This window comes from Blastomyces gilchristii (assembly GCF_000003855.2).
Source record: "Blastomyces gilchristii SLH14081 genomic scaffold supercont1.2, whole genome shotgun sequence".
NCBI lineage: Eukaryota > Fungi > Ascomycota > Eurotiomycetes > Onygenales > Ajellomycetaceae > Blastomyces > Blastomyces gilchristii.
Window position 1 is genome coordinate 1,794,236 of NW_003101681.1, and position 22,708 is coordinate 1,816,943.

General features: G+C 40.5%; 11 protein-coding genes across 11 annotated transcripts; 7 read left to right on the forward strand and 4 right to left on the reverse strand.

Moving 5' to 3' along the window:
- Positions 1–2,499: 2,499 nt before the first annotated feature.
- BDBG_16284 (uncharacterized protein) lies at positions 2,500–2,918 on the forward strand (the record flags this gene model as incomplete). Its single annotated transcript, XM_031724270.1, has 1 exon — positions 2,500–2,918. The coding sequence occupies one exon, from the start codon at positions 2,500–2,502 to the stop codon at positions 2,815–2,817; it is 318 nt and encodes a 105-aa protein (XP_031576246.1). The 3' UTR covers positions 2,818–2,918.
- A 296-nt stretch (positions 2,919–3,214) lies between these two features.
- Positions 3,215–3,601, forward strand: BDBG_16285 (uncharacterized protein; the record flags this gene model as incomplete). Its single annotated transcript, XM_031724271.1, has 2 exons — positions 3,215–3,413; positions 3,537–3,601. The coding sequence occupies 2 exons, from the start codon at positions 3,215–3,217 to the stop codon at positions 3,599–3,601; spliced, it is 264 nt and encodes an 87-aa protein (XP_031576247.1).
- A 5-nt stretch (positions 3,602–3,606) lies between these two features.
- On the reverse strand, positions 3,607–4,473 carry BDBG_01097 (phosphotransferase enzyme family protein; the record flags this gene model as incomplete). Its single annotated transcript, XM_002628143.1, has 1 exon — positions 3,607–4,473. One exon carries the CDS (start codon positions 4,471–4,473, stop codon positions 3,607–3,609), a length of 867 nt encoding a protein of 288 aa, XP_002628189.1.
- Positions 4,474–4,880: 407 nt separating this feature from the next.
- Positions 4,881–5,108, forward strand: BDBG_16286 (uncharacterized protein; the record flags this gene model as incomplete). Its single annotated transcript, XM_031724272.1, has 1 exon — positions 4,881–5,108. One exon carries the CDS (start codon positions 4,881–4,883, stop codon positions 5,106–5,108), a length of 228 nt encoding a protein of 75 aa, XP_031576248.1.
- Positions 5,109–5,278: 170 nt separating this feature from the next.
- On the reverse strand, positions 5,279–7,127 carry BDBG_01098 (RNA interference and silencing protein; the record flags this gene model as incomplete). The annotated part of the gene is made up of 3 exons (XM_031720185.1): positions 5,279–6,116; positions 6,211–6,330; positions 7,123–7,127. 3 exons carry the CDS (start codon positions 7,125–7,127, stop codon positions 5,279–5,281), a joined length of 963 nt encoding a protein of 320 aa, XP_031576249.1.
- A 755-nt stretch (positions 7,128–7,882) lies between these two features.
- Positions 7,883–8,718, forward strand: BDBG_01099 (uncharacterized protein; the record flags this gene model as incomplete). Its single annotated transcript, XM_031720186.1, has 2 exons — positions 7,883–8,232; positions 8,574–8,718. 2 exons carry the CDS (start codon positions 7,883–7,885, stop codon positions 8,716–8,718), a joined length of 495 nt encoding a protein of 164 aa, XP_031576250.1.
- Positions 8,719–14,600: 5,882 nt separating this feature from the next.
- On the reverse strand, positions 14,601–15,293 carry BDBG_01100 (uncharacterized protein; the record flags this gene model as incomplete). Its single annotated transcript, XM_002628146.1, has 2 exons — positions 14,601–14,903; positions 15,225–15,293. The coding sequence occupies 2 exons, from the start codon at positions 15,291–15,293 to the stop codon at positions 14,601–14,603; spliced, it is 372 nt and encodes a 123-aa protein (XP_002628192.1).
- A 318-nt stretch (positions 15,294–15,611) lies between these two features.
- BDBG_16287 (uncharacterized protein) lies at positions 15,612–16,260 on the forward strand (the record flags this gene model as incomplete). Its single annotated transcript, XM_031724273.1, has 3 exons — positions 15,612–15,814; positions 15,873–15,945; positions 15,997–16,260. 3 exons carry the CDS (start codon positions 15,612–15,614, stop codon positions 16,258–16,260), a joined length of 540 nt encoding a protein of 179 aa, XP_031576251.1.
- Positions 16,261–16,335: 75 nt separating this feature from the next.
- BDBG_16288 (uncharacterized protein) lies at positions 16,336–16,603 on the forward strand (the record flags this gene model as incomplete). The annotated part of the gene is made up of 2 exons (XM_031724274.1): positions 16,336–16,416; positions 16,472–16,603. 2 exons carry the CDS (start codon positions 16,336–16,338, stop codon positions 16,601–16,603), a joined length of 213 nt encoding a protein of 70 aa, XP_031576252.1.
- Positions 16,604–18,058: 1,455 nt separating this feature from the next.
- On the reverse strand, positions 18,059–19,225 carry BDBG_01102 (uncharacterized protein; the record flags this gene model as incomplete). The annotated part of the gene is made up of 1 exon (XM_002628148.1): positions 18,059–19,225. The coding sequence occupies one exon, from the start codon at positions 19,223–19,225 to the stop codon at positions 18,059–18,061; it is 1,167 nt and encodes a 388-aa protein (XP_002628194.1).
- Positions 19,226–19,610: 385 nt separating this feature from the next.
- On the forward strand, positions 19,611–20,769 carry BDBG_01103 (uncharacterized protein; the record flags this gene model as incomplete). Its single annotated transcript, XM_031720187.1, has 4 exons — positions 19,611–19,721; positions 19,925–20,309; positions 20,383–20,526; positions 20,576–20,769. The coding sequence occupies 4 exons, from the start codon at positions 19,611–19,613 to the stop codon at positions 20,767–20,769; spliced, it is 834 nt and encodes a 277-aa protein (XP_031576253.1).
- Positions 20,770–22,708: the final 1,939 nt, after the last annotated feature.

A 22,708-nucleotide genomic window follows, 5' to 3' on the forward strand; every position in this document is an offset into this window, starting at 1 on the left:
AGCTTATATCAAAATATGCAGTGATTTCAGAAATCTCAGATTTCTACTGAGATAGAGATGTACACACTCTAGAAAATAATGTAGTATTTCTCTCAGAGAGTGAGATCAGATCAGTCTCAGTGTAAATATATGAAATCATATCAGTCTGTTAGAGCTTGACTGATTCAAACATATAATCAGATTAAGTAATTCAAATTGTAATGTAATGAAGCTGAAGCAGTGACTAGTCAGTAATGTTATATAGAGATAGTTATTTAAGAAGTTATATAAGTAAGCTTGACTATCTTGCTTGAATAGTAAGCTTATAGACTACAGAGTTATTACAAGAATATTACATATATAATACTTAGTATACTAAGAAAATTGTATAAGATATACAGTAACTCTTATATATATTTCAGTAGAAGAAAAACAAATCACTGACTTCTTCAATAAGAAGTCAGTATCTAGCTATTTTATATAGATAATGAGTGAATACTCTTCTCTTATTTCATAAGTGAGAATAGTCAGAGTAATATCTCAGCAGTATCTTATTATCAAGAAAGAGTAATCTGCTGATCTTATATAGAAGCAGAGTTCTTATATTCATCAATCAGATCTTTCTATGATATATCTGAATAATGTCATAGAGTGATTGAAAACTGATTTGAATGAAATGAAATCATCCGCATGGAATTGATGAGCCGTGTGGAACCGCAACAGGGCCTTGACGCGGCCGGGAGTGTGACAGCTGCAAAGAAAGAGACTCTGCACAGACTACAGCTATTCAGTGTATAAGACTCTATTTAATGACTCAGCACTCTCTGAAATGAGACAGTCACTGAAAAAATGTAAAATTCTCAACTTAGACACAGTTTTGATAAGACTCTTTCTTATATAACTCATGATGAGACCTTTTTCTTTACTGATATTAAGATAGAAAACTGTGAATCAGAGAATTCATAACATTTTTGAGACAGAGTATACAAAGAGAGAAGTACTGAAAGAAGAAATACAGCATCTGTATGTAGAAATCACTAGAAAGAATGAGCTGATTAATAGACTCAAGACTGAAGCCTGTGAGCTGAAGTATTAATGTCAATATTAAATCTATTATATTATTTCATCAGAGTGAAGAATTCTTCTATATAAACATCAGTATTACTCAGAATGTCTTTCTCTCATTAATACAATCTGCAGAATGTGTTATCAGATTATCACTGATATTATCAAGAGCTACTAGATAGAGATTTTTATAACCAACTTCATGTCTAATATTGAAATTATAAATGATGAAAAGAGATGAGAAAGTTGAAGATCTATATGTTGATTACTGAGTTGAAGTTAAGTCAAGTCTCACTGAGTTCTTTAACACTTTATCTAATACTCTCTTTTTTCAGCTTGATCTTCTCTTCAGCTGATTCTCTTTCAGCTCACACTTTTTGAGTCACACTTCTTCAACATGTACATTTATAGATGTATTTAGAAACTCCGCCAGACTGAGGCATCAATGCCTTCTTGAAACCACATACTCAAAGTCATAATGCTCATCCGGATAATTTAGACAAGTTCATTGTTTATTTAGAAGTTCTCATGCAATCTTTATTTGAGAAGATTTTAATGTGTAGAGAAGATCTAACTCTATCAATTATATAATATCATTGAAAACTCAACATCATCTATGAAGTAAGCTGTTTTATAGTGAAGTCACTAGACTGACTGTGTGACTATGTCTGAGACCAGAATCAGATTTTTTGATAGTCTCATTATCAATTCAACTGATCTCATTACATAGTTTTAACATTAAATAGTAGTTTTATACTGTCTCAGTGAGACTTACTGTCTACTCTTATCACATTTTTCAAATGAGATCATGATTTCCACTTCTCAATTTAAATTATTTTTATTGCTTTAAATGACTTTAAATCTCATTTAAGTGTTATCAAAAAGTGTTACTTTTTAAAAAATTAAAAATAGTCTAAAAAAAACCTTAAAATGTCTAAAAATAGTAACTTTATATCAAGAATGAAACTAAATGAAATCAAATGGAATCACTTTCTCATTTTTTTCAAGTCATGGTTTCATTTTAAGATCTGATATATAGTCACTTTACATGTTTTTTTGATAGCTAGTCCCAGCGGGATTCACGCCAAGAAATGTATGGGACCAGACCAAATGGGACCAAACGGGAAATTCATGGTCCCGGCGGCCAGTCTAGAAGTCACCACCTGTCATAGATGCTTTATGCAGTAACTAATAGGCCACAAATATTGCCTGAATATCATGGCCTCTTTCATTCAAAACTGTACATCTTCTGCTCATCCGCAGTCAGGGTCAAATTGAGAATAACAGAATGTGGATAGGCCAAATCATTTTACAATGAAGCCCCGACCTGTTTTTATGAATAGGCCATGAATCTTGTCCAAATACCATTGCCCCTTTCCGTTCAAAAGTGTACTCCTGCACTTGTGCTTCTGCGTCCCACCAATTTAGTTTCACCGTCGGGCACATATATACCCAATGGCGATGGCCTTTTCGTTCACGCGTGACACGAATGACACGAGAGGGTTCGATGAAGTCCTAGCGACGGCTTTCCCTTTTCGAGATTGTGGATCGTGGGTGTGGGGTAGATTGCCATGGGGGCAGATGTGGGTCAAATGGGCAGGAACCGGAGCGGAAAAATTGTTCCCGGCAGACGTCATTCTCGGCCTCTCAATTCGCGACCAAATACGGACGAAGCCAACAGTTTTCCATTCCGCTTTCTTCACGCAGAGCCTACCACAATCTCTTTATCGATTTTATCAATCATGGCTTTGCATCGGCATCAGTCATCTTTAGAAAAGGTATTGGACTTCTCGCAACCGTTCTCGCAACCGTTCTCGCTAACTCCTCAACAACGTCAAGCGGCAACAACCCTTTTCAGATACCTGATCCAGCATGGTGGTTTGGAGCAACTACCTCGGAAGGTTTGATATCTGTCTTGTTCTCTATAGTACTTGTAGCTTTTGATTCCGTGGGTAGTTTTAATAAGTTTTGGCTGTTGAAAACAATTAACATCGTTAAAAAAAATTGAAAACTGAAAAAAGAAGAAAAGAAAAAGGATAAATAAAAAAAATAAACATAAATTAATGACAGGATTGATTGGGATTGGTAGCCCTGGATTGAAGCCGAGTACGCTGAGATCTGTTGCAACTGGAAAAGTCAAAAAAAGTTGGAAGTGTCCTTATTTGAAACCATGGAGATAACCATTGCATCCCATCCGTATGCCCGCTGGCCCGTGGACACAAAGGTCGTTGGATTTAGGATCCGGCTGAAGGATTTCTCATCTTGTGCTATCTTCGAGACGAGGCAGACGATGACTTACCGGCATGAGGGCATGCCTGGCCTTCAACGGGGCGTAATGTTAGGGTTCGCAGCATGGCTGCTCATAGAATGTAAGGCTTAGGGCCAGGGCAGCGGGAACCAGGAGAGAATGGAGCCGCGGGCGGGTTTGTAGATGAGCGAGAGACCTAAATGGGCTACACCCATCTGGGGTGACCGTGCTGTGGATATGGTAGGCGTGGCTCTGAAGCCCCATCGTACTCTCGAGGAGTCAACTTCTGGGAGCCATTTGAAAACGTAACTGTCCTAGGACCACAATTCTAGGCGAAGCATTTGCAGCCAGGACACTTCAGCTATAAACGGATCTAGCATTTTCTCAATCCAGAGGCCCCAGTCATCGTCCCAACGTAATGCACAAACAGCTAGACAGTACTCCCAGTAACTTGGATACCAACCAGACTTCTCCCAGTCAAGAATGACAAGCTCCAGGGCCCGATTACTGGCAGTTGTCCGCTGGGGGTCGCTCCGAATCATAATATTTTTGCGTTGACAGTCACCATGAGTAAACGTCGGCTTATGGCCACAGAAAATGTGTGGCAGACATTGGCGGTAAAAATCTGCTCTGTAACGAGGCCGGCTGTCATAAGTGTATTTCCTCGCCATCGCTTCGTTGAGCGCGGCTTCGGTGGTGAACGGACCGTTGATTGTAACTTCTTCGTGCTGTGTCCAAAATATCTCATCAAGAAAGCATCGTTTGCCTATGCTACCATAGTAACCTGGTGATGGCAACTGGCGTAACTCCTTGCAGTAACCGCGCAGTTTTGCAACAATCGATTCCTTCTCTGCACACGTCAAACTCGCCCACAGTTTTGCGAGTGTATCACCAGCAATATGCTCCATGACGATGTAGTTTTTACATGTTTGTGGGTTTGAATAGAGAGCATAAACTCGAGGCACAGGGACCTTTGTCATTTCCCGAACAAACAGCATGTTCTCTCCTTCAACAAGGTTGACGCCCTTCCCGAACTTCACCACATAATGGCATCCGACCTGGACAACCCGTCGCCCTCCATACTCCGGAGATATATTCGGTGCGTTCTCAATTTCAGCTTCTGTCGGGAGAGGGAAAGGGACGTCTGCTGCATAGTATGGTAATCTGACTGAGCTGTCCATGGTTATCGGATGGTGACGTTAAGAGGAATGGAATGGTGTAGATTTAATTGTTGGGTAAGAATTTGTCAGGCGGTCGCGGCTTGGGTTAAATTAGCAATGGTAAGGATTATGCCCGCTCGAGCCCTCCCGTAATTATTGATGGTGGTTGTGCCCACAATAAAAAGCATCAACCACCCCACCTTTTGGGGGTGGGAAGATCATCCACTGCTACTTTCCAATACATTACTACACGCTCCCTCAAGAAGTTTGAATCTGCTTCCGATTTGGATACCACGTTGGCGAAACTACAGAAATAACCTCGCAAGGTGCAATAGCGCGACAAATAGGTCGAAAAAGAGAGAAGTGATTATCCCATTCCTACAATTCCTCGGTTCTTTACTGACAGGACAGGGAAATCACCCCACGAAATGTCTTTCGAGGTCTATCGGGTTGCCTACGCTGGTGTGCCACGTGACCACCACGCTATTTTCGTGGTAACAGATGACGATCAATCTGGCCATCTCTTCCAAGTAACGGGCAATATTCAAAATGGAATGACTTTCGAGGATAAACCCGGCAAGAAGCCTGAGGAGTCTGCGAGTTTTCAAAGCAAGGTTTTTGTTGGAAAGGTGTCGGCAGCGGTGGAGCGACGTTGACGCCAATTTTCCCCAAAGCTTGATGGAACTCATTCATTACGGCCCCCAGGCTTTGCTGGTTGAAGGAGTCGCGTGCCCCGGGAAGTGAGATCATCAGGTATGACCACTTGGCAAGTGAGGCGCCGGTGTTGAATTTGATATTGATCATATTCCAGCTGCCAAAGCGAGGATCAGCCGTCTCGTTGCCCTTGTCCCTTGGCTTCCGCCTTGAGTGCACCAGGGGAGCTAGCTTCACCGTCAAGCCAGAACTCGACATCTTTGGCGCCTGCCCCATGCTGTCTAACACAAGGTGGGTGGGCCATGCCTAATCCATCATCCATCCTAGCAAGTCCAAAGATAGTCTTAACTCTGGGAATTATCTCATTGGCTCTGTTGCGCTTCTCGGGCAGATGCGTGGTTTGGACTTGAACCAATTTGAGAAATTTTTCCAGCGCTACGGTGTTCCAAACACTGTAACTGCTCATGAGTGCCGGTAAAGGGCCAGTGTGATAGAAAGCCCCATGGCTGATATTGATGTTGACCAGGATGTGACAAGTCGCAATGCGCACGCTCAAAAAGAAGCCCTGAATGACTTTCAAGCCAGAACTGAGATCTCCTCTTGCTGCGTTCTGGTGGAGGGAAAAGCTCTTTGTCAATCCAATGGTGGCAAGGTTGTCCGCGGATTTAGCGTAGTGGTTCAGAAAGATATTCAGAGCCTGCATCAACTCCTGCTTGCCTACAAATGACTGGCCAAGATCTGTGAAGTTCAGGTAGTTAGTCAATTCGCTAATACTTAAACTCTTCATGTATAGGACGCGGACCTTGTATGTGGTGGCTCTAGCCGCCGGCTCATCTTCATCTTCAGAACAATAGTGGACCTCGATGATGGTCTCATCACTCGAAAACTTAGTTTTGAAGACAAGGGTAGACCGGAAGTCAGTTGCAAGGTTGCCTTGGTGCCAATTCCGCTGACTGGAGCAGCAGCTGCATGACCCGGGAACGCTTCCTGCCAACGGCCTCTGGGCTGATCTGGATGCCGTATTGATATAGAATCATGCTTGATGGCAGCAATAACTCGATGTAATTTGTCGTGAGTTCAACTTTGGTGCCCCTGGTGCCATACCCCGGACAGCTGGGGAAGCCTTTGATTAACTTCAAACTACCAAGATCGAATGTCTTCTTTGTCATTGGATGCAACGCATCTTCGACTTTCATGACTTTGGGATCTTGGTCTTGAGGGTTGCTATAGACATGGTTAGTGTGTTGAACAACTGCACCTTTGCTAGGTGAGGCGCCATCTTACGAGAAGACCTGGATGGCTTGCTGCTCACTAGGCACTCCATACCCTCCTCTTCCACCTCCACCACGACCACGACCCTCGCCTCCACCTCTATCACCTCTAAAACCACCGCTGGCTCCTCGCCCTCTGGAATCACCTCATCCATCTCTTCCTCCGCCTCCGCGATCTCCACGGAAGCCACCCCGTCCTCTATCCCCGCCTAATCTATACTCACTGGACATAGTACTGAATGGCTGAGTGGGGCACTCCAGACACAATATAGAAGACGATACTTAAGGCTAAGATTACGATAAATGCGGGGTTTTGAACTGATGAAGGCTAGCAAACTAAGCGAAGTGGGGTAAGCTACAAGTGTTTCTAATCCCTGCCGGAGTTTAAGCGCGCCGCTACGTCATTTGCAACAAAGAGAATCCCAGTGGTGAATGGGATGAAGCAACACATGGCGCCTCTACTTTATTAAGAGCCCTTTTACCCAATTCGCCGTAAGTAGGCGTGATGGGATTTTCCAATCATGATTGGTTGTTATTGGTGGCTCATGAGGGACTCTTCCAGAGCCTTCTAGTAGACTTTGAGGGCCTTAGCACTCAACGATCCACCCCCCACCCCCCACCCCAGCCAGGCCGCAACACTACAAACTCCAAATCTGGCAGAGCTTTAATCTCGAGACAATCTATTCATTTTTTTGTGCAGTATCTGATATATGGCAGAATCGTTTTAAACCTTCTGTCTTCGCACGCCATGGTTGGCATTCAGCATTGCGGCGAATGCTTTAAAACATCCTATTGCAAGTGAGAAAGAGCGACGGGGTTTCTGTTGAGATACAAATTTCCAGTCAATGATTTATTATGGTTTAAGAATGTATAGATGGATATCCAGAATCAATGCTCAGAGGGAGCTCTTAAGGTAAATGCTAGTACCTGAGCGACGGCAGTTAAAACATGAGTGATCGCGAGGGCACACGCGAAACGGCAAAATATGGGCATAACAGCCCACACCGACAAGCAAGATGCAAAATCGTCGACTTTTGCTAGTCCCGAATGAGAAGTCGTATCAAGACTTCAGATCCGGAATCTATTATCTTTTCCATGTTTGCACGCGCATCATCATACGTGTGATCAATGTTCTGTAGGAGGACCGCTCGTGGTATCTTATCGACTTCCCAGGTTACTGAGACAAATGAATTCTCCTTTTGAAAGTGTGTAGACATGATATCGTAATATGTACCCATGCACAATTGTTCATAGGTCTCCACGTAACTGGAACTCCATGCAGTCGTAGGGAACCCGTCATAGCCTATGAAAACCCCCAATGTCTGAACTGGAGGCTGAGAGACCAACATCCTTCGCCAGCTGGCTTCTGGTCTTAAAAATGGATTATCGCCTGTGCTGGAGTTTGCGATATGAAAGTAGGTTCATAAATAACTCGCGATCACACACGGGTGCGAATACAGAGCGAGATCGGGCCTGATTGTCGCCTGTGCTGGAGGTTGCGCAATATGAAAGTAAGTTCGTATAACGGCTACCGCCATAGCGAATATATCGCTCGTAGATGCGAGATCGCAATTGTGAATCGGTCTCGAGAGGCGTTGGGGGTTGTTGAATATCTTGAATCAGTGGATCTAATGTTCACTCCGATCAGGCGGATCGGCGTCTCGGAGTTCTGCATTGTCAGCGGGAGACAGTTTACGAGAAAAAGAGGCGTGCAGGAATGGACTGAGGTTTTTCTTTCAGGCGAATTGCCAGAAGGCACTGAACAGCCCTCTCTCCGTGTCGCCCTTGCTCAGCAGCCACAAGCTCCTGGTGAACCGCTCCATTGGTCGTTGTTCGTCGCCCGTGGACAGGCCGGGTGTATCAAGTCAAGGGCGATGCAGAATTCATGCAGTACCAGCCTTCAGATATCCAGATTGACATCACGGTGTCAGCAATGTTCTTGAACATGTATAACCTGTAGCGCACTGCAGCGCTTTCTGTTATTGTTCCCCACTCAATATCACTGTGTTTTTTATACTGAGGAGTAAAAGCACAGAAGTATTCTGAGTACAGCATTGAAATGAGATGATTACTCTGTCAGTAAGAATAGAGAATGATGAAAGTTAGAACTGAAGAGCAGAGTCATCATTCAAAATTTTATAGAATTGTCAAGAGAAAAACATATTCATTTGAGCTGTGGATTCTTGATCATCACAGGATCACAGAAATCAGTTCAATGACCTCTGCTGTTCACAGACCAGCATGGCCACAAGTTGGCTGTCTCTGGGCCTATCAGGTCCATGAACTGCAATCCATGAATCTGTCAGGCCTACTGGACCCTGCCTTCAGCATGGTGATCTAGGTCACCAGCTCTACTGCACATGTTCTTAAGCACTGGTCATAGTATCTCTTCTCTTGATCATTGTGCTACTGACTGTATGATGTAGTCTCTGACCTTTTGTCAATCTTCTTCTGTCACTGTGCCTCTGGCCTGATTGAACTTCAGTTCTCAGATACAGATACAGTTTTAAGAAAATATTGATATTAATAAAAACTCTCAGCAGAAGACTGTACTGTCTGAACTCTTATTATTACTTTTCTCACTCTGAATATATATATATAAGCTTCTTTTCATCTCAGATTCATCTCTCTTTCAATTTCTTTTTCATCTCTTATTCTACACTATTGACTGAAATCTGCTGTGAAGTCCTTATATACTCAAAGATAACTGAGTGAATATAACAGAACTTATTTTCTCTCTCTAGAGCTCTTTATCATTTCACTTTACTGATCTGTAACACAGCTATCTTTTCATCTCTCAGCTATAATATCAGTTAATAATCTTTGCACTGTGATTATCATTTCAGATGAAAAAATAGATAAACAGTCTCTGATATAAAGAATATAAAGATTACAAAGAAAGAGATTATATATAAACTACAGTTATTCAGTCTATAATAAATTTAATAATTTAATAATCTCTGATTCTCTGAAGTCTGAAATGAAGCAGTGACTGAAAAAATAAAAAATATTCAATCTTAATATAATTTTAATAAGACTCTTCTTTATAAGATTTGATGAGGCTTCTTTCTTACTAATATCAAGATAGAAAAGAATAAATCAGAAAATTTATACTATTTTTGAGACTGAGTATATAAAGAGAAGAAAGTTAGAAGAAGAAGTACAGCATCTGTATACAGAGATAATTAAGCTTAAGACTAAACTCTGAGAGTTAAAGTATTAATTTAAATATGAGATCTGTTATAATATTTTATCAGAGTAAAGAACTCTTCTACTGTATAAATATTAGTTTTATACAAGATATCTTCATACTGTTATTGATAATAACTATTCAAAGTATCATAGTTCTATCATTAGTATTCTCAAGAGTTATTAGAATTAGATAGAGCTGTTTTCTCTCATTTTTTTTAGTCAGTATTAAAAATATTATCTTGATTATGATTTTATTCTAGTTTTAAGATATTACTTATCTCTTTCAAATACTACTTATATAAGCTTTTTAAGAAGAGTTAGTGCCTTCTTCTCTCTCTGAAAGAGAAATATATTTTTAAAGAGACTGTTTATAAGATATTAATTAGAGGATTTTAACTGAGTTAACTATTAATATAAAATAAATCTAAGCAGCTAACTAACTAGAAATGAAAAGATTAAGTCATCTCTCTGTATCAGTACTGATATAATTCATGTGATCTCAGTAATATTCAATTATTCTGCTATTTATTCTACTATCTGATACATCTTATTCTCTTCTCACTTATACACCAGCTTCAGAATCATCTGAGAAAGAGGTAAAATAATGTATTTTTAATAATCTAGTGTCTTCTCTAACACATTATCTTTCTAACGGCTGAATACTAATAATTTGCTCTGATCAGTGAACGCGGACGTGGCGCTCCTCGCCTGGGCGTGAGTCAGGTGAGATGATGAGATGCTCTTCTCCTCTCAATCTTAATTCAGAACTGAAGCAGTGAGTTGCTTCATGTCTTACTCATCTGCTGAAAATACTCTAATATGATTTCTCTTCAGAAGTCAGTGAAGTGATGCCTCATTCTCAAAACTATAGTTCTCTACAGAAAGTTAGGGAATTTGCAAGAATGCTGATAAAGGTGAACTCTTAGAGAGTGTCACGAACTTGTACATGTTGAGTATCACAGTGATTGAAACACGTGTAAGAGATCTGAAACTTGTACGTCTGTATGTATATATATATATTGAGGATCTCACCTCTGCTGAATAGAATAACAATAAAAATGAACACACTACTATTACTTACTTCAACAGTACATAACAGCAATAAAATGAAACCTCATGCGGCGCCGACATCTCTGAGAAGTGCCAGAATTCTGAGTGAAAAGACAACAAAAACTGAAGTCTTATACAGTGTCAGCATCTCTGAGAAAGTAAGCTTCTTAAAAAGATGAGTCTCATACAGAGTTAGCATTCTTGAGAAAGTGAGTTTCTTGAGAAGTATCAGAATTCTGAGTGAAAGAGTAATAAAAAGTGAAATCTCATATAATATCAGATTCTCTCAGAAAGTAAAGTCTCTTGAGAATGTTACATTTTTGAACTATTAGTCATCAGAGTAAAATCTCTGAGAGATATTATAATCTCAGTAGAGAAGATTATAAAATTAAAAGTCTGTAAGAAGTTAACACTTATCAGAGAATAGTATCATACTAAGTGAAAAAGCTACAGAAAAGATACTATAAGAGTTGTTATATTTTTTAACAGTCACAGATAATGACAGTTCTTGAGATAAAAAGATCAACTTGAAATCTTATTAATTCTTGAAATTTTAGAGTTCAGCAAGCATCATAGTATTGAGTATATTTAAATTTATATATGAATAGATTGTAGATTCAGCAGCTGTATCATGACACAGACTTACAAAAGCAGTTAATAAAGCTTAGAGTAGATTTACATTTTAAAAAGAGCTTAGTGATGATTTTAAATTCATTGTAATTTACAATAAATAAAATCTTTCATTATCTTAAATCTGTTTAAGTGTTACTTGCTTTTCCTTCTTCTTCACTCTAGACTTCTGATATTTCATGTAGTTCTCACTTATTATTCAGAAAGAGAGAGAATAATATTTCTTCTATTTCTATAAGAGCTATATTTTTTTCCAGAGTTGTATCAGACATGTCACTCACTATATCTTTATCTAATGATGAAAAGTGACTATTCAAAGTATCAGTTAAAATTAATTGTAAAGTACTGATTATCTTTATGAATAAGAAGATAGATATCTTTGCAGTAATAGTTATTACTGCAGTGTGTCTTTCTATCAGTAACATATCTGTATAAGACTACTATACTCAGTTTATAATCTGAGACTTGATTATTATCACTTAATAGAAGAGAGATTTTAATTTATAGCTATAAGTAAGTGTTATACTTTATTAAGTCAAAAGTCACTTTTTCAAGATATACTTCTATCAGATCTGACTAGTTGATTTGCTGCAGTGCTTACATGCTTAGATCATGATTTGCAATCTGAAACTATAACACATTATTTTAATTTATAATTGAACTCAGTCACATAATCTGAATACATGATCATAATTTGCTAACTGAAACTATAACTCTTATCATTTTAACTTAATTTTTCACTCAGTCACACAATCTGATTATTTATACTAAAAGAGAATATAAAAGTGTTCTATTTAAAATCACACTGTGCAGAAAATGAAATTCATTAATCTGAATAAAAGAATAAAAGTATATAAATGTAGAAATTGAAATTACAGAAATATAAAAATTGAAACATATACTTTTATACATTAAGAAATGACTAAGCCTTGCAGCTTGTTGAATGTGAAGATATTATATTAATTATTAATCAGATACAATGAGATGCATAGTACTAGTCTGTAATCAAAAGCTTAAATAGAGACTCAGTGAGTCAGTATTAGCTGCTAAGAAGCAGTGTAGCTGATTCAATATAAGAAGATCTGCTGAGAATAATATTAGCATAATTCTATTTATTCTTACAAAACTTAAAAGTATGTAAGACTCAGTGTAAAGATATCATTCTAGATCTGTAAATTTAGAAAAGTTCTTAGAGTAAATGTAGAAATTGTGCTGAAGTAGAAATTATACTGTAATAGTCTTTTTCTGTGCTCTACTTCTGTGTTAGAACAACTTCTACTACTGCTGTGCTAGAACTACTTCTACTTCTATGCTGAGACTACTTCTGTTCTGAGACTACTGCTGTGCTGAGACTACTTCTGTACTAGAACAGCTTCTAGTGATCAGAGCAGTAAGTCTTCAATTGTTTTAAATATATATAAAGATATCTAAGTGTATTTCTTGTTAATTCATGAAAAATTGTTGACTCATCTGAAATGTAATTAACAGAAAACCTGTGCTGTATAAAAACACAAAATGCTCTTTGCAAGAAAAACCAGAATAAAAAGAATCAGACAGTCATTCAAGTTATAAAAAGTAAAGGTTCACAAAGTACTATATAAGATAGATATGAAAAGTGAGAGACTATAAGAGCAGACAAGATCAAGAAGCAGAGAGAGAAAGAAGAGTGTGTATATTACATAGTTAAAGAAAATGAGAAACTTCAGCAAAGACTGTATAAGCTATGATGAGTTTCTGAAGCAAGGAAAAATATATAAACTGCAGTTAGAAGTACTATGCTGAACTTTGATATTCATTCTCTTGACATAGAGGTTTCATTGAATATTTTCAATAAGTATCAGTGACTGTAAGATGCCTGCTTTTTCCACTCTGTGATTGAAAGAAAGAATCAATTTTGTATTAATTATTCTATGTTATTAACTTCTATTTATCATGTTATGCTACTAACTCTAAAGATGAAGAAACAGAATTATTTCTAATCTATTTAAAGACTCTAAAATTTATAAAAGACTGAGTAGAAGAGTTCAAGTGAACTGCTCTGTGAGATCTTTTTCCAGAGAAAAAGTCTAAAAATGCACTCAAAAATATCAAGAAAGAGATGAGTATGCTGAGATAAGTAATTTCAAAAAATAGACTAATTGAAAAATTATTAACTCATTGTGTAGAAGTTATAAGAAGGGTAAAAGTTATTTATCTGAACTTCTTACATAGTCAGATTAAGAAAGAAAGTGAAACTTGAAGATTCTGAAAGAGAAAATTATAAGTTTCTAGTATTTTAACAAATTCATCAGAAGTCTATATAAAAAAGCATAAATTTATATTCTAATTTCAATAAGTGATGATACTAAAGAGTATTTAAATACACTTCTCTTTTCTTATAGCTAGATAACTGCTCTTTTATATACTTCTTATCATAGTAATCTCTCTACATGCATGTTTCTAATGTTATTATCATCACTTCAGTTTTCCTGGCCTGCAGTTCAAGCAGGTTGTATAATTCTTTTAAATTATAACTCAGTCTAATATCACTGTATCAGTTAACAAACTTCAATTTAGATTTGAATTGTAACTGTATCTGATGGGTTTTAATCATCAACTTCAGAAGCATAATATACAAAAATAGAGTTCTGGCATCTGTGAGAATTACTGCACAGTCAAAGCCATCTAATTTATGAATATACTGTCTTGTATATTCTTCCAGTCTCTTTCAGATGTAGCCCACCTCTTTCTGACTAAGAGGTTTATACATTTGCTGAAAAGGCATTATCGGTCGGCTATCTGCAAGAGCTGTATTATAATAAAGCAACTCAAGTCAGAGAATTTGTCAACGGTTCAAGTGGGCGATGGCAAGCGGAGTTAAAAAAGGATTAATGAGGGCCAACGATTGCCTTGACAGCTCCTTAGCACTCAGACCTGTTCATGGTTTGAACTTTAAAAATTATGGCCCCTTCAATGATCTACCAATATTTTCATCGATCATCGCCATCTCCGCAGATGCATTCTTATTCCAATGCAGAGAAATTGACTAGGTGCAGTAGTAGAGATAAGTCTCAGCAATCTCGCCTCATGCATGATCAGCTTTCTGTAAGAAGAAAGTTATGATCCTGATTAGTGTTTGACTATGACCTAAGTTGCTGTAAATAGTAGATCACTCACAAGTGAATCTGCGAGTTGAGACACCATTAGCTCTTCATCCTCAATAAATCCTCATTGTCTCTTGGTAAGGCTATCTATGTGATAGGTCTGAGCTCTGTCAAAGTCTAATCAGACCACTCTTTCTGGGTCATTTCTGACAATCATCATGTTCCTCGGTTTGGTGTTGTAATGCAGAACCAATGCTCTGTGAATCTCTCAAATGCCATGGATCAAAGCCTCTCCCCACTCCTTTGTAAAATTGTGCGGATAGATCATCTCCATTTTTGGAATGTACTCCAAGAGGATGGCGCTAGGAGGATTCTTGTCATTAAGAAACATCTTCAGGTGAGGTTGATAGTGTGATAAGTCCATCTGTTCCATTGTCCCATAGAACTGAGGCACGATTCCGCGGTCGCAAAGGCCGTGCTTCATTAGTCGTCTGTAGGCAGTCGATTTGCAGATGTGAATGTTTGTTTCGCGCTCAGGAGGTGCGGGCTGGACTGGCCTGTTGTCATGATGCTGTCCCAAATGTTAGAATGAACTGATGTTTTGAAACACTCCAGGTACACAGACCACTTTCATTATACATATCTTGTTGCGAATATGAACAAGGAATATTTCTGAGAATTCTGAGCTGAAAAGCTTTCACCTAAATGTTATTTCAGAGGGATCAACGTCAGTAAAATCCATGAGATGTTGTGTTTCGATCTTCGAGTTTGCTTTGTTCCCCTTCAAAATTCTAGGTTTTGCGGGAAAAGGTTGAGCCTTAAGAGAGAAGAGAGCAGGGAATAGTTTGATTTGTTTTGCTCAATTTCGATATTCCAGAAATTTTGATTCTACCCCGATGGACTCGACCATATGGCTCCACTGCGGTTGCGATTTTAACGAGGCTGTGTCAAGCACGTACATCTTGTGGAGGAGCTATTGGTTGTCATTCGATACAAATGCTAGACAGGTCGAGTGCTTTTGGATGAGTCACCGCTCAGCAACAAGTATGAAACTTGGGCCTCTTCAGTTAGCCAATTGAATTCGGTTTGTGCCACTTCAACAACACCCCATATCCTGCGGCTTCTCAGGCATCGCCCTATTACGAAGACATAATTTGTTTTTCTTGGTTTCCAACACACATATATATAGCCGAAATGTGTTCTAATTGTCCTAGAAGAATTCCCCTAGGATGTGTGCAGTTATTAAAAAGCTCCAGGTCTGAATCTCTCTTTTCATCTTATGGCTCAGGTCACGCTTATCACGTTCTTACAGCAGCCACTGGCGGCAGTTCCGGTCCACCCCCCACCCCAGCTAGGCCGCAACACTACCAATCAAGCATACAGCTATCTCGATATCCGTGGGCTCCAGATCTGGCAGGGCTTTAATCTCGAGACAATTCTCCAGCAGTACCATAATGTCTTGAACGGCGCGGTGATCGCGGCGTCATACATGCAGATCCCTGATGCTGATTTTGACTAATAAAGGCGTTGGTTGATCTAGCGGGCCACCGGGAGTTGGAAAGACTTTCACTGTTGAGGCAACTTCTGAGCGGTTTAGGCTCCCTCTCTATTCGGTAAGCCGGCAATCCCAAAGGAATCGGTATGTTCCGCGCTAAACGTTGCAGATATCGGCGGGCGAATTGTTCGCCAATCATGGCGATCCTCTCAAGCTGGACGTGACACTTGACCGAATCTTCAAGATCGCTAGGCACTTTAATGCGATCTTGCTGCTAGATGAAGCAGATGTTTTTATTGAAAAGAGGTCAGCATACCATGATGGCCACAATCACCTCATGACAGTTTTCCTTCGCAAACTTGAATACTACAAAGAAATCCTCTTTCTCACAATCAACTGTCTGATTGAGTTCAATGAAGTGATCCTAAGCTGAATTCACTTGAAAGTAAAATATGAAGATTTGACAAAGAAGTCCTGAAGAGAGATCTGAACATATTTTCTTTCAAAGATGTCTACAGATGAACCACCCACAGTCATTGAAGATCACGACCTCAACTGTTTGGAATCAATTGTTCTGAATGACAGAGATGTGAGTTCCAAACAATAGCTGGTCAAAGATTTCTTCTGACACAATTCCAAACCAGATCAAAAATATTACGTCTGTCGCCCATGTGTTGGCTATGGTTGAGGGAACGCATGTGACATACAAACACATGGAATTCGCCGCGAAATCGAATGACAAACGGAAAGCTTGTACACATAGAGCGGGAACTTAAATCGATGGCTAGAAATATTAGGGTGAATGCATGCTTTCTAAACAAGTAATTTAGTGATGCTTGCATTTGCTAATATAGAAATGGAATGGCTTCATTCTTCAGTGGGGCTGATTAACTTTCAAAACAATCAGCCCTGAACACCCCTGCTACCTGGACATAGTTCAAGAACTTCATGTATCCCAGTTTCAAAACACGATGGATCGCCATGGGATTAGATGAAAGCCTAGGCTAGATTTACTTTCCAAAAAGAGCTTAGTGTGGTTTCAAATTAAACCTAATTTACTACAGAATCTTTTCATCTATTCTTGCTTCTTCTCAAGTTTCTCTTGCTTTCCCTTCTTCCCTGCTCTAGACTTCTGATATTTCATGTAACTCTTGCACATTGTTTGAGATGGAGGGGGATAATGCTTCTCCTGTTTCTGTAAGAGCAATATCTTTCCAGGGCTGTATGCATGGCACTCACTATATCTCTGTCTGGTGGTAGAAAGTGGCTGTTCGAAGCATCAGACTTGTTAAAATTAATTGTAAAGTATTACATCGCCGTGCCTATAGTTTGGTGGGAAATGCCTTGAGAACAACAAATAACTATCAGAAAGTTGCAGGTTTACATAAAATTTGATTCATGCCCTGAAGCACTGAAAACAGGGCTGACATGATACCGAGCGACTCTTGCCCTTGCTCTTGCTGTGACGGCATCAGCGCTCTTACCCTTCCTGAATTGATATCACACAGCAGCTAATAAACAAATTGATGGGTAGAAGTAAGAAGCTGTCTCAAAGTCTTTACCAATGCACCTAACACCAGAAACGCAGAGCGATCAACAGAAATCTAACATTCAAAAGCAGCACTTGAATCGGCGGAGACCCAACACTCTTATGTCATCGGTGAGGTACTTGGTCGACCCTCCGCTAAACCAGTAGAAGATGTAGGTATGTCTAGAGAAGACTTAGGCGTGAGCGTAAAACCTCGCCCGTGCTTTCTCCCCACCATCATCAGAAATGGGTGGTGTATTGCCTGGTGAAGATGAGCTTTCATTTCGAGCGTTCCGGAAGTTGATGCTTGTCATATCCCGTGATAGCTGCTGAACTGAGGTATCATTGAGGTAACCGCCAACCTGCCTCGATCTCCACCCAAGCCCTCGATTTTTACCATGAATGACATTCCCGCCAGTGGAAACCATGAATTGTATAGCGTCGCCGGTAGCGTCGTTGTCAATGGTGCTAATGTTTTACAGAAGCAGAGAGACAAAGAAATGAGGGGGAAGAGCAAACAAACAAGACAAAATAAAGAAAGAGGTAAGCATCGTGATTGTTGACAATTCATGGGATGCTCGACACGTGTCCATAGAACCTTCCAGAATTGAAGCATGAGAATAACGCCAGGAATGACCGTAAATAAAAAAGGGAATTCGTTGTTACTTGGTGGTATCAGGGCTACGTACAAATGGCCGAAGACTTAATTTCGGAGAGACTTGCCGCTAGCACTGTTGATTGAGCTGGCTCCGGTTCGTGCTCTTTTAGTATGCTTGGTCGAAGTCGGAGGATCCTCAATGCTGTCATTTGTGTGTGCAAAGCTCCACTGTGCAGCATCGTGGAACTCGGCTTCATCAGATGTGGCTGATGTATCAGAGTCCTCCAGGATGATAGTGGGCTCAGAGGTTGCCTCATGTTCAGATGTAGAGAGGAGTTCGGATCGTGCTTGCATGTGTCTCTTGTTTGCAGATTTGATAAACTCGTCCCTCCGTTCCATTGTCCAATCCCATGCATTTCGATACGCGGATGCCCCGCTCTGAAAAGTATCTGGGTTATCAGTCATCGCAAATGATCTTAGCGGGGTCATAATGTATTCAGAACGGCCATTGCTTTCTCGGGGGGCAGTGGGATGTGTTGTGTAGAGCTTGAGTTGGCTGGCTTGGTAGGTTGATGTTATTGTGTAGGCGTTATTATCGTAGGCAGGTTCATCCTGCTTGTACAACTGAAGTTTATATATTCCTCGAGTCCTCATTGCACCATTGTAACAAGCTTGCCGTGTAGCAACAGCAGGTGACCTGTCAGGACCTTTAGCCTCTTGAAAGAAGTTTGGAGCTATCAGAAGGTCTTTCTGTGTTGATGGAATGATGAAGTCACTAAGGTCATCACAGATTTGATGATTTAGCTGTTCAGAGTGAGCATCAAAAAAGTGATCTGGCTTTGCATTTGTCAGTGTGCCATCAGTTAGAGGAGCAAGGTTCTCAAATGAGTAGTTCTCTTTCATACACCTAACATCATCGATATGGTCTTCAATAATCAAAATGGCCAAGTGTACAATAGGTTTCTTCTTGGATGCATTCACATCCACCTCTCTAAACTCTTCAAATTCTTGCTTGGAGAACTTTGAGAGTGAGAGAGAAGCTTGGGACTGCGCCAGTTGTTCATTGAGCTCGAGCCAGTTATTCAGTTTAGCCGGTTTCTGGCCATCGGGGTACTTATATCCAGGGGGATAGACACTGTGATCAATCAGATTTTGTTGAAAGTTCCGATTATAGGCGGTAGTGCTTGTAGTCTTTGTAGTGGTCTTATTGTTGCTATTGTCTGGAGCAGACCCTGCACGTTGCTTCCAGTGGCCTGAACTGCTTGTGCTCATTGATTGATAAAAAGAGATATGAGGATCTGGGAACTGAGCTGAGGTGTCAGCATGAGTGCCAGCATGTCGCTATAATTACATATATTCCTAAGGTCGGACAAGTCAGGCCCGCCCCACCTGGAGAGCCTCTTTATCTCCTTAAGGCTCTCGGGCTTGCAGCTGTTCAAGGGGTTGAGAGGAAGAATCTGGCAATGATGCTTTAGTGCCGCCCGGAGCTGTTGAGTTAGTGGCTGACAAGGATGTTGTCCCAACTCTAGTATGCTGTTGGAAGGGCTGTTGCGCCGATCGAATTCTCATAAAGCATCCCTGGTCAACCAAATTCTCGACAAATTATCCCAATATGCTGGTGGCCGCCTGTCGAGCTTCAGCCTTTTCGATTGATGTCATGGCTGGTCAAGATCGTAGTCAGGCTCCTGTCGTTTGCAAGATGGTTTCAGAGAGACCAGGCAAGGCATATGGCGCAGAGATTGTCGGTGACTTGATTCCAAAACGTGAAGTGAGTTAACAGCCGTCCATATATCCAAAAAGCGAAGGCCGCGTGACTGCTCTCCGAGGCCACGAATAGGATCATCGTCAAGGGCAGGTTCGCACGTGATCCCCGTTTATAAATAGTGAGCGATTTCCTATGGAAGAACATGGAAATTCCAACAGTTTTCTAACGGATTTTCTTACTGCTTTCTATTGCCTATAACATTAAAGAATATGCCTCCAATACTATCGGTCGATGATGCGATGGCAAAGCTCTTCAAAGCGGCAGAGACGATAAAGCTACGAGGAAATATAAAGCCACATGAAGAAAAACGCATACGAGGAGCGTTTGCCTTGCTCGCTGGGGAACGCAAGCCCGTACCCAGTACGAAAACGGGAGAGCGACGGGACACATTTCGGGATTTCTTAATGAAGTTGAACGATCATGATTGTGGACCACAGTTTGTCATGCTCTGCGTGGTTGGCCTTGGCCAATCGGTGATCGCATCGATGAAAGAAGCAATCCGCCTCCGTTTGCCGCTCGAAATAAAAGACCACGAGCGCACTCTAACAGGCCCCGTCTTGCAGCACCTTACTGAGGAATGTCTCAAGAAAAGTATATAGCTCTACTTCATGATTTTTATAAATTCTAACTTTGACAGCACCGCCAACTACACGCACTGCATTAGAGAGTGAAGCACCAGTTGCGGACCTGCAATACCGAACGGAGCTTCAGCAACCTTCGAAGTCTCTAGGGGGAGGTGCTCCGCTAGGTTCTGGGCAAACGGACTTCATCTCCGACGTCCTACAGATAGAGAGGCAGAGTCAAACAGGTATGTTTCGCAGTGGAAATTAAAGGCTTACAGTTAACACGTACATTAGGTCTACTTTCTGGGCGTCTCTTTGAATTGACTTTGCAAGATGTTCAGGCTATTCTTTCGTCTGACCAGGTTGGAAGTAAGGTGTGGCTAACAGAAACGTATGGCAACCAGTCGTTACCAACCATAACACTGACTATCTCGCAAGAACTGTGTATATATTTCAGTGCACAGCGCCATCAAGTATTCCTTCAATAATCATGGCCTAACGTCCCTTTACAACATACTTTAATTTTATATCTCCGATAGAACGATAATACCATGTGGCGTCCCAAGGCACAATAACTAGGCTCTTGATATTTTCTTCATCGTCATCTGATCCAATCATGCCAATAAACACATTCCCCCAACTATTGTCTGACGTCCGGTGAACTTTGAGAGCACCACCTTGGTTGGATATGTCGACTATGACTGCAACTGTGCCTGTAGGGGGGGAGGTTGGAGCTATTATTTCTTTTTGGGGTCCTGCTTCGATTTTGCACGCATCGCAACCGAGCTACTTCTATTAGATCCTATAATAGATGCCATTTTTAAGTAGGAGGCGGGAACATACCTCTTCGGAGCATATATCTCTCAGTTCATCATCCGTTGATAATTTTGGGGCTCTGAATTTGCGGAGCATGCTGCTAAAAGGAGTGTAGATCGGCTGGGAAGGAGATCGTGCGCAAGCAGCGAGATAGATTTGACCTGATGCCGCAAATGTTCTTGGAATGTGCGAAATAGCTAACGGTGAGGGCCTAGGTGGAGTCAATACTGCTTCATATAATCTCAAAAAATAAAGATTACTCACTTATAGCAGTTGCCACAACGACGGGATATACAAATGCAAAGCACATCGTACCGAGTCGTTCAACAATTTATTTCTTGAACATCATATGACGTCGGGCACCCAAATGGTGGGGTTCGGTGGATGACGTTCACGGAGAAATAAACTTCCGAGGCTATTATCGCAACTTAACTTGCCGCTTGGGGCCTCTTATTAGTCACCCTGATTCTTTGAAGATGAGCTATTTATCATGAAAATCCAATAGAATTCCATTTGGAATTACAATATATATACCTTTGATTTATAGTTGAATTACCATGAAAATACAGTCTAACTTCACTAGAGTTTCAACGGCTATCTAGCTAATACACATTGCTTGCGGCGTTACCAAAATATTGTCAGTTGAAACCAGCGTTGGCACCAATCAGCCCTGATCTTTGTACACGGCTAAGAAGTGAGCAAAGAGCATAGCTGCATGATGCAGAACAATCCTATGCGAGCGAAGAGAAGTTGGCAGCAATTGAGAATGAAGTACCTCCGTTCACAGGAACATAAAAGGGAGCAAGATGCCTCCCGAATCCTGAGGCACAGACAAACATTCAACAGGATCAATCCCAATCGTAACCCCAATCCCAATAAGACAATTCTAACATTTCAACCACGCCACGATGAAGCCCAATCCCCAAGTCTTCCCTGAACGCCCCCATTCCTCTCCCTCCTCAACACCACCCCTCAACTACAGTAATCCTTGCATTCCCAGCTTCATCACCAGGGAAGAGCTCAAGGACATTCTGGTGGAGGTCCTCCGAATGAAAGAATCATCAGGCCCTTCACAATCTACTACAAAGTCTGGTGCTCCTGGCCCAACTGCCGAACCAGACACAGAAGCGAATGAGAAGGAATCAACCAAGGAAGTGGCCTGAGCATCAAAGATGAAGTACACAACTGTGAATGAAATGTAAGCTCAGTCCAATCTTAGAGACAATCAAGCTGACTCTTCTCCAGCTGGAACAAGAAGCAGCATCTTTACAAGATTGTGAAAGATGTCATGGACCCGTCAGACCCGTGTGACAAATACAAAGAATATGTATTTGTCAATCAACACTGACATGGTAGATAGTAATCATATGAATCAAAGAACAGAATCTGACTTCTTCAAGATTATAATACAAATGAGATCAAGATCTATCTTGACTATAAATTGTCTGAACTTGTGAATATTCTTCAACATGTGTTGTTAGATGTAAGGGCTGTCAGTTTGCAGGAAGATAAGTTATCAGTAAATCATTAACTCATAACTCTCACAGAGGCAGTGATCTAACATTAACAGGTGTCAATTGATATTCTCTTTCAATTTCTATCAGAGCTTGA